Source organism: Belonocnema kinseyi, chromosome 9 (assembly GCF_010883055.1).
Source record: "Belonocnema kinseyi isolate 2016_QV_RU_SX_M_011 chromosome 9, B_treatae_v1, whole genome shotgun sequence".
Lineage (NCBI taxonomy): Eukaryota > Metazoa > Arthropoda > Insecta > Hymenoptera > Cynipidae > Belonocnema > Belonocnema kinseyi.
Window position 1 is genome coordinate 110854138 of NC_046665.1, and position 11573 is coordinate 110865710.

The window sequence follows — 11573 nt, forward strand, 5'->3', positions numbered from 1 at the left end:
AATAGATAAATTTGTTAAGAAATAGTCGATTTTTCAACGAACAAAATGAATTTTTAAACAAGAAGATACATTTTCTAACAAGCAAAAAAAATAATTTTCATCCAAACAGATCAATCTTCAAACAAAAGAATTAATCATTAAGCCTGTGGTTCAATTGTCAAAAAAGTACGCATAGATCAATTTTCAACCACAATTTTAATTTTAAATTTAAAAATAGTTGAATTTAACCAAGAAACTGAAATTTTCAGCGAAGAGTTGAACTTTCAACCAAGAAAGATTTTGAAGTCCACGAAGAAAATAATGTCAACCATATTGTCAAAATTTTAGTTCACAAAGACGAATTTTCTGAGACAAAAATTTTTTAATTTTTAAACAAAGAAAAATTAATTTTTAGGAAAGTTGTTGAACAAATTAGTTGGACTTTCAACAAAAACTATTTTACAACAATTTTAAAGTTTCAAATCCAAAATATACAGTTTCAATACAAAAGTTAATTTTCAACTAAAAACGTAATAGTTATTAGCTCTTCAACCAAAAAAGATTAAATTTTAAGTGCCGAATTTTAACGACACAAGGACGATTTTTCTCAGACATTAAAATTTTTAACCTAAAAATGTAAAGTTTTAAAAAAAGTTAATTTTCAATCCAATAGTTGAATTTTTTAAACCAAAAAATAAAAAGGGTGACTTTTTAACAAAATTTCGAATTTTCAACAAAATAATTGAATTTTCAACCAAATAATAAAATTTTTAAATATAAGAATTTCAAAAGATGAAATTTATACTAAAAAATATAAATTTTCAAACCAAAAAGACGAATTTTCAACGAAAGTGTTCAATAATTTTCAATCAAGAAAGATTTTTCAGACAGGAAAGAAAGAAATTCAACCAAATTAAAAATAATGATTCAAAATATCAATTTGTCACAAAAAATGGAATTTAGTAAATATTTAGTTGAAAAAGAAATTCAAACAAAAAATAGTTATTAACAAATCAGTTGATCTTTTAACCCTGTAGTTGAATTTTTAAAAGTGAATTCTCAACGAAAATTTCGATAGTTCATATTTCAACCAAATCCGATTTTAATTTAAAAGAAGAAGCAGTTTAACTAAAAAAATAAAAATAAAGTAAGAAATTCCAAAAAAAAAAAAAACAGTTGAATCTGCAAACCAAAACAGATTAATATTCAACCAAAAATATGACATTTCAACAAGACGAGATGAATTTGCAACCGAAAAAGATTTTGCAATCATGAAAAAACAAACATTTTTACCAAATTTTAGAATTTTCAAGCCAAAAAGAATAAATTTTTGCAAAGTAGTTAAAATTGCTACCGAATAGTTGCATTTTTCACTAAAAAGTAATAAATTTCAACCAAGAGATAAATTTTCAAACCAAAAGACGAATTTAAAAAAAATAGCTAAATTTTGAAACAGATAGTTGAAGTTTCAACCAAAAAGATTAGTTAAAAAAAAATACGAATCTTTCAAAAAGTTAGTTGATTTTTTAACCAAGTAGTTGAATTTGCAATGAATAATTCGAATTTCCACACAAGAAGATTAATTTTCGTGGAAAAAGTTTAATTTCAACGAAACATATGAATTCACAACCAAATATTTGTTTTCTAATATATTTTTACCATTAAAAAAAAAAAGAAAAAAAGGTTTTAAAGTTTTCTTTGCCAGTCTTTTCGCTGTCTACTTCTAATTTTTTTAGTTATGCACAAATACACATTGAAAAAATTGTATTTCCAATGCAATTTCCTTCCCTTCCATTCGGCTATTTGAAAATAAAACTGCTAATGTATTATAAATAAATTAATTAAGGGAATTTATTACTTAAAAGTTTTAATGAGAAAAATTCAAACAAAAATTGAAACAAGCGCAGGTCTTCTCCGTAAGACCAGCAACGAAAACTTTAAAGTAGTTTTTCTCGAAACTGGCCAAATATTGGGTCCTAGAAATGAAAAATTTTTACTTTAAAGGCATAAGCTTTAATTACAAAAATGATAAATTTTAATAAAAAATTGTTTCGTCATTCCTGTAGACTTAATTTTTTTTTTGTAATCGGGGGCCCATTAAACATAGATTACAGAGAACGTTGTATAATAGATATACACATTGGAAAGGCGTTTCAGACAAAAATATATTTTATTTAAATTGGTATATCAGAACTATGAGAATAAGATTGTTTTCAAGCATATTAAGCTAACAGACAACTTAAAGGCATTCATCAATGGACATCAAACTAATTATGCTTTTTCAGGGTTCTCAAACACTATTTCTTCACATGTTTCCAATTTTGATTTGCATAAATTTGTTTTATCGACCCACCCTAACACACACATAAATTCTAGTCTGAGAGATAAAACAGCAAGATTAATTCTAACTCCTTATTAGATATAATAGACTCTTATTTCTAAACATGCTTTCGCCCTATAGTTCTAATTAATCTGCGTAAGCTTCAGCTCCACAAGTAACATTATCATTCCAATTCCGATCTCTTGATGCCCCTCACGTTTATATTCTACAAGACATAAATTATACGGCGCGTATCTTCCATTTTAATGTGCTGCAATTTCTTACGCACGCTCCTTATGTCAAAAATAGAAGCGCCACTTTCAATATTTTCAAACTCGTAGAGACGTGGAGACTAGTACAATTCTCGCGAATTTCAAGGATCACAGCACTAAAACAGCTCAAAAAGGGGGAAAGATGGTAATTTTTTTAACGAAAAAAGGGAAATGATTTCTTAAGGATTTCTGTCATTAAAGAATCTATTTTCTTAAATTGGATATACTTAGGTCGTTAAAAGTCCATTTACAGCGATATAATAAAGATAAGCAAGACCGTTTCTACATAAAGATTCTTACATTACCGACCTCGAGAATATTCTGCAGCTGAAGTGGTTCGTGTCTGTGCTAAGTTTCTTGAATGTTCACGAAGCATCCCGATAACTCCAGAACATTGTATTAAGCAAAACGGTCTCACAAAATTGCGCAATATAATTTTGTGACGTCAACAGGACCTTTCAAGCCCCTTCTAGAAACTCTTAGCACGGACACGAACCACTTTCGCCTACGAAATGTTTGTGAAGCCGGTAAGGTCGAAATCTTCATATCGAAACGCCCTTTCCTTTCGACTATCCTGAATAGATTTGCTTTAAATTATTCTAATTTAAAACATCAAATTAATTATAATAGATAATTCTGTAAATTAAAAAAAGCATAAACTACTCGTGGTTAGTTTTGAATAAAATAACAATATAGATTTAGAACGAAATATTCTACATATTTTAAAATATCGTATATTTAAAGAGAAAATAAAAAAAAAAGGCAAACGCAGGGAAATAAGTGAAAGTTTTTTAAAACTTTTTTTCTTCTATAAGATTTCATTTTTTTTTTTTTAGATCTTTTTGCTCACCTCAATTTAGCGGCATACTCTTCTTCTATCGCACATCGGTCACGAATAAAGTGTCCATATCTTTCTAGAAATTCTATCCCTTTTTGCGTGTGCAGGGACAGATTCTCGAACTGGTCCTGGAAAATAATAAAAAAATATTTCGTCAGTATTCAGTAAGGGACTTAATATTTTGCGATCCATCTGGAAAAATCATTCAAATTTAAATCTTTATTTTATTGAAACCGCCAATCATTTTACGTTATTTTTTATGACCCTAAATAATTTCACAGAAAAAAAATTAATGAGAAAAAACTTGACGTAATTTATGAACGTTTATTAATTTTAATCATCGAAAATGATTGACATTATATGAAATATCGTGTGATTGCATCTTAAAGAGGACAATATGAATCTTGGCTAAGTATAGGAAATTATCCTCTAAATGGTGAGCGATTTAATCGATTGGTTTTATGCATTTGATCCCTAACCCCAGAGAGGGAGACAAACAAAAAGACTTTTGCGATCTGTGCACTTTTCATGAATGATAGCCCATTCTGAGTGAAATTTATTATTTAAAGATAGACAAGCTGTTTTCGTAATTTTAAGACTTTACCTATCAAGAAGGATTTATTATCTTTTAAAATAAATTGAATCTAAAATCCTAACTTGAGTAATTTATTGAACGTTAAAGGGGTACCGACAAGTGTAAATAAATGTTCATGAAATCATCCTTTCCAGCTCTTCCTAGACTCAAACTTGCCCTTTTCAGTTCTTCCCAGGCCCAAACTAGACATCCTAATTGTCCAGTGTGCCCCCTTTCCAGTCCCTGAATGGACCTCCTTATCGCCCGCTGACCCTTTATTAAAGCCGTTCTTCACATGTGTAAACTTGAGCTCCTCATTGTCGACGTGCCCCCATTCCAGCTCATTTCCCCAGGCCCAAACTTGACCTTCCCCAGACACAAACCTGACCTCCTCATTGTTTTATGCCCCTTTTCAGCTCTTCGTAGACCCAAGCTTGCCCTTATCATTGCCTGCGTGCTTCTTCCCATACCCTAACTATACCTCATTGTCCGAGTGCCCTCTTTCCAGTTATTCTTCACATGCCTAAACTTGAGCTCCTCATTGTTTGTGTGTCCCCTTTCCAGCTCTCTTCTTTGGGTCCAAACTTAACCTCCTCTTTGAGGATGTGCTCCCTTTACAACTCTACTTCCCAGACTCAAACCTGGCCCCTTTCTGTGACCGCTTTCCACCTCTTTTGCCCAGGCCCAAACTTGAGCTTCCTCAGGCACAAAACTGACCTCCTCATTGTTTTATGCCCCTTTCCAGCTCTTCGTAGGCCCAAACTTGTCCTTCTCATTGTCCTCGTGCTTCTTTCCAGCTCTTCCCAGACCCTAACTATACCTCCTCGTTGTCCGAGTGCCCCTTTTCCAGCTATTCTTCACACGTCTAAGCCTGGCCTCATCGACCGCGTTCTTCCTTTCCAACTCTTTTTTCGAGGTCAAAAATTTGTCATTCTCATTGCCTAAGTGTCCCTTTCCAGCTCTTCCTAGCCCCAAAAATGACCCCCTCATTGCCAGTGTCCCATTTCCAGCACTTGTTCACAGGCCTTAACTTGACCGCCTTATTATCCAGAAGCTCCCTTTTCCTGCCCTTCCAGGCTTAAACTCGACTTTAAATGTAGCATCTTATATATATTTTCACACGGGTCGACAGCTCTTTAACATTTAATAAATTTTTAAAATAAGGACATTTAGGTGTGCATAGAATGTTGTTTCGAAAGGCATCATGTATCACTTTGAGAAATTTTTTTTGTTGATATTCCTTAGCTTGGTGATAAGAGTACCTAATCGGCAATCAGTTCGATTACTATCGGAGCTAATACAAAATAACTGACTTTTTAAGCCAATAGGCATTTGTAATAGTTGTTAATAATAAAAAAATAGACCGAATGATCGAAATTTAAATTTAACATATTGAATATTCTAACTTTAGAACATGACAATTGAATTTTCTAGATTGGAGAGTCATTTTGAAAGTACTTAACATATTGAGGATAAGGCTTAAATATTGTACGATTTGCTTTCGTATAGCAGCGATACTTTCGTGAAAGCTGTTTGATCAAGATTCCATTCTGGGGACACTTATAGCTTCAATACAGGTATAAAGATAGCACAGTCAACATTTATTATCAGTTTATCAGTGTTGAGAAATATCGAAACACCTTGCTTGTGAAACAACAATAATTATATGAAGCACATATGTATATCGTACTTGCTAGAAGAAGCCTAAACATTTTTTCTTCAACTATTGTATTGATAACAGGCTTCACGTGCTCAAAATGGTCTTCTTTTAAATCATATTAGAAATCAGAAATTAAACATTTCTAACGTTTAAAGTCAAAATATTGCATTTACAACAAAATTATTGAATTTTAAACCAAATACTTGAATTTCCAATACAAACAAAATAACTTTACCACCAAAAATGCAAAATCTTTAAGAAAAAAGTTCAATTTTCAACCACAGAGATTAATCTTGAATCATAAAAATATATTTTGAACAAAGTATGAAACAAAAAATGTAATAGTTGAGGTTTCAAAGAAAAAAAGTTTTTAAAATAAAAAACAGTTGCATTCAACAAAAAGACGAGTTTTGAAAAAAAGAATTAAATGTTTAACCAAAAAAGATCATCCAGTGAAGAAAGAAAAAAAATGTCAACCAAATATTGAGTTCACATTCAAGTCAAAAAGAGAAAAATTGTAAAAGAGGGAATCGACCTATTCCCATTTTAATCACGTTTTCTTTAATGGTCCTGATTCTTTAATGGTCCTGATGAAGTCATACAATGATATTGCGCATTTATGAGGGACGAATTTGCGTAAACATCTTTAAGGTTAATTATTATCTCAATTATGAATTCCGCGTAAACCCCTTCAAGTTTATATTTTGTTCTGTCCTTGCAATTTTACTGAGTCATCTTTTGCGCAATAAATAAATACAGGAATTTTTTAATTAAATATTTTATCCATAACAAAGCAATAAATAATCCTTATTTTTTTCATAACTATATGACGCAGTATAGAAAACATGATAACAAATCAAAATATAACCTTGAAATTATTCACGTGAAATGCTTAATTGAGATAATACATGACCTTGAAGTTGTTTATGCAAATTTGTCTCTCGCAATTGCGCAATATAATTGCATTGCATCATCAGGATCCTTTGAGAACATTCTAAAAACTTAGCACGGAGATAAGACAATTCAGCTGCATATTCTCGAAATGGGCAACGTAGGAATTTTAACATAGAACCAGCCCTGCCTGTCTACTTGACAAATTGTCACATTTTTTAAGGAATGAAATTGCTTTCAATAATCTTTCACTGCAGTTGCTTCGATTCTTCAAACTCAAAGTGTGTCTCGAACTGTGCAACATCTTTGGTCCTGTGAAACTTCGTAAATATGTAGTTTGAAAATTGATGATATATTAACGCTTTCACTATATCTGATATGTTTGACCATTTGCACAACCTTTAAAATTTGGGAGATAAATCTTGGACCTTCAACGACCCACCATGAACATTGAACATTGAATAAAACCGGATCGTTCCGAATATGGTCTCACAGCCAAATGCGTACCCGTACAGTCAGTCTGCAGTCATATGGGTTGGTAGTTATGCCCAAGAAAGTGCAGAGGCGGTGTCGCTAATAAAAGTTCAACGTCTGATAGCGAACTGCTAAACTGATGCTGCATAGTTGGACCCAAGGCTGACATCAACCATTGTCACAATTATAAGACTCATCATCTTCTTTCTCTCAAATACAAATGTTCTTATTGTAGGGCTTGAACTCACTTTAGAGATCAAAAATAGCCTTCACAGTGCCATCAATTTTGTAAACAGTAGCAAAATAGTGACCTGGCATTTTCTATATTACATTTATATACTGGACATTTATATACCAGACAATGAATAGCTTCACTTGTTTAATAATATAGAGTACATAATTCTCATTTATTTTCAAATATTATTTGCACAATTAATCGGAGCTTTGAAATGCAAACAATTTTTAACAATAGGCAATATATTTCTTTCTGAACTGCTGAACTTGTCAACTGGGATTATTTTGAAATGAGATAAGTTTATTATTTACATTAATTTTAAACTTGAGGAACATTCACTTTGTTATCATTTCATGGAGTTTTGTATAAAATTTGTATTTAATTTTTTTGTCAGGGTTGCTATAGATTTTTTATGTCCAAATTCCAGATTTTTCCAGGACAATTTAAAAAAATTCTAAACCTCGCGCTGATATTTATATACAAGTATGCATATACACTAAACAAGGCTCATTCGTATAAGTTGCAAGACTTACGAATTTTCAATCTCAGACAAGTATAAGAATGTAGAAATGAATGAATGAAATGATATACTACTGTCTGCAATTATTAATAAATGAGATCTCATTTCCATATCGCGAATGCAGTTATAGAAATCTTCGAAGCGTGGTAAAATATAGTTGAATAGGATAGAGCACGTTTCGCACTACTAGGAAAGAAGTCTTGAAATCGAACAGAAGAAACCGGGACTCACTCCGATAAGAAGATTTTACAAAAGACTTCTAATCGAGTTTCACCCACATTTCTGACTCAGCGACTGAGACGGAATTAAAGACCTCAAAATGCCGGCTACTTAAAAGTTGTTTCGTATCTATACATATATAATCATAAAGGTCGGAAAGGTACAAACAAAAATTTATACAGCGAAATTTCGTTTTGCCAAAAAACCTTTGAGGGGACTTCAAATACATTATATCGGGGGAAATTGACAAGCTCTAACCTTCTTTTGATGATTTTCTGATTATTTAAAAATTGTTTATCACTATGTTTATAACTTAATGACCATTGATATCTTTTCTTTAAGGCCCTTTTTTGAAAAAGGGCCGTCCATAAACTAAGGTACATCAATCGCCCCGAAAATTCGGGACGGAGAGACGCTTGTATTTATTTTGTTGAAAAGTAGACTTTTGGTAGAAAGTTCATTTCAATTGATGAAAATTCGTGTTTTTGGTGGAGGATTCAACTATGTAATCGTATTTTGTTTAAAGTTCTTATGTCTTGGTTGAAAAATATTTGTTCGTTTGTTAAAAAGTAATTTGATTAAACTACAAATGCAAGCATATGGTTGAAAGTTCATGTATTTGATGGAAAATTCGTCTTTTTTGGTGCAAAATTAATCTTCTTGGTTGAAAATTCATCTTTGTAGGTAACGCAGTTTATGGACGGTCCCTAAAGCGGTATCTTGAAATTGTGGCAATCTATCGAGTAATTTATGTAATCGCATCGAATCAAAGTGACAAAAAAAAATATTGCAAGTGTCCTTGTATCTAAAAGAGGTATGAACAAACAACGTGAGAAAGGGTGTAATTTACTAGAGAGGCAAACAAACAATCCAACATTCTATTTTTCTTGCCTCTCTTCGCAAAAAAAAAAAAAATACAAAAATGAGAAAAATGTGTGTTGAGATAAAGACTGTAAGATCTTATCGCATTTTGCCAATGGGAAAATGCGCGGCATACATTCTAGCGGCCCATAGGACAATGAGAATTTCACAATAAAATTCTGGCCAGAGCTCACAGAAGGAAGTCTGACATTCATACTTTATAGCATGCACATGCCGTAATGAAAAGTGAAACTGCGATGCAGAGGGTGGCCGCTTTTTGATCACATAAAAAAATTCCTGATCATTTCCCGGTTCTCAAACTTTTTTCACGGTCAATGATATAAACAAAATTCGAACTACAAAGCTAAACAATTTTGCATTTAGATTAATCAAAACTGAGCTGCAAATAATTTTAAACAATTTTAAGCTAGAAATATTGAGAATTTGTACGGTTAAATTTTTGTTTTAAACTGAACACTTCTTAAATTGAAAGTTAAATTATTTTCGTTTTGAACAGTTTAAAAATCCTTAGAAAGCTTCAAAATTCAATTTCAAAATCTTGAAACATCTATATGTTGTTTTACATTTATTCAAATTTTCAAATATTTTTTGAAATTTTTTTTAGAACTTCTAAACATCTTTTATAATTATTCGGATTCTTTCCAATTTTTCTTATCCTGTAAAATGGAAAACATTTGGATCATTTTGGAAATCTCTTTAAATCTTTTTAAATATTCTCTTAAAACTATTTCTTCAAAATAAAGAGTCATTTTCAATTTTTCTAGGAATCTTAAGAAAATGTTTTTTGTTCTTTTGAAGCCTTCATTCCTAATTATTATTAGAAATGAATTAATGAACATAAAAATGCAATAATTTGACTCGTGAATTAATTTTTTTTTTCAAATAGCACAATTTAAATTGTGACGTTCAATGTTTAGTTTTTTGCTTTGTTTTGAATATTTGATTTAAAATTACTGATTTGCATGAACAATCAAATATGTCTAAATAATCAGCAATTTTTACTTTTCTCAAGTACACAATTTTAAATTTTAGGCTAAAACAATATTTTTAATTTGGCGAAAGCCTTCATTATAAATATATTATTTTGAAGTTATTTTAAAATTCAAAATAGTTGATAAAGTTTCAATCAGGCGTTTACATTTGTTTAAATATACACTCAAAATTTCAATTGAAATAATTAAATTTTTTAACGTTAAAGTAGTTGTGCTAAATATCAGATATGTCAAAAAAGTAGTTTTTCTATGATTTTAAGAATCCAAATATTATAAATGATGTTGTTTCAAATAAAAAACATTATTTTGTATGAAAAATATTAAAATTCACAATGAAAAAATTAATTTTAAACAATATTTTGTGCAATTGAATTTTTTCTTACTTTCACGTCTTACCAATTTGGTTAAAAAAAGATTGCATTTTAATAAATGACGGCTTATTCTTACCGGAAAGACATTGTCAACAACTCTACTGTTTCTGTTTTCAATTTTAAAAGTAAATTTTTTATGGTTGAAATAATGAAAACAATTTTTTTTTTAAGAAAACATTTTTGAAACAATAAATTATAATTTAAGATTATTCATTTATTTTAACAACTGGAAACAGAAGAGTTGTTAGAGAATTTTTTCCCGGGAAAAAGCCGCCATTTATTAAAATGCAAACTTTTTTAAAAAATTGGTAAGAATCGAAGGTAAGATAAAATTAAACTGCAAAAAACATGGTTAAAATTAATGTTTTTTATTTGTAAATTTCAATGTATTTCATATAAAATAATTTGTCTTTCCAGATTTCTGAATTTTGGCACGAGACAACTACCTTGAAATTTTGAAATTTTTTAATTTTTAACTGATTCTGAATTGTCTTGTAAAATCAGTTGCTATTATTCATTTGCAAATCCTTAATTTATAGTTCAATTTAAAAAATCATTATAATTTATATCCACTTTTCAACAAGCAAAAATGGTTTTTATCCAAAATTGTCGATTTCAAACGCCATTAATTTATATTGTTTTAAGTCTTTAAAACTGTATTTTAAAATTCTTGAAATGAAAAATGTACGATTAAAAAATAACATCTTAAAAGAAAAATTTGTAAGTGAAATATTTTTGTCTTACGCAGAGTAAACTGAATGATATCATAATTAAAGAGGATAGAAATTCAACTGTTTATTTAATAAACTACTGAAATCAAATTTGGCCAGATCAAAAAATGGTCAGCAAATAAATTAAAGTATATGTGAATACCTGTAATTTAAAAAAGCATTGTCGTAATTATAACACGGGACCGCAAAATAGTTTTGGAAGTCTACTGGGATTCTAATAGGTATATTCTATGTTATTGGGATCGTTGAACACGAATCCATTCGCAGAATTGAGCTAGCACGCCAGAATTTGCAGTAAAATTCAAAAAGTGGTTAAAAACCTGGAATTTCTGCATAAATTTCGACCCCAAATCTACAAACCCCAAATTAACAAGCCTCAAACCCATGAACTGACAAGCCCTGAACCCACAAACCCCAAACCAACAAGCTCCAAACCCACAAATTCCAAAAATACACAAGCTCCATGTCCACAAACCTACAAGCTCCGAACCCACAAACTCCAAAAATACACAAGCTCCATGTCCACAAACCTACAAACCCCAAATCCAAAAACCCCAAACCAACAAGCTCCAAACCCACAAACTCCAAAAATACACAAGCTCCATGTCCACAAAC

At 30.6% G+C, this 11573-nt stretch overlaps 1 protein-coding gene across 2 annotated transcripts in view; it reads right to left on the reverse strand.

The window, feature by feature from the left end:
• Nucleotides 1-11573, reverse strand: part of LOC117180003 (formin-binding protein 1-like) — a 137371-nt gene that overhangs the window by 57791 nt on the left and 68007 nt on the right. For both annotated transcript variants that reach the window (XM_033372274.1, XM_033372273.1), the window contains one exon: nt 3422-3537. In XM_033372274.1, coding sequence (XP_033228165.1) covers nt 3422-3537 — 116 coding nt within the window. The remainder of the gene's footprint in view (nt 1-3421; nt 3538-11573) is intronic.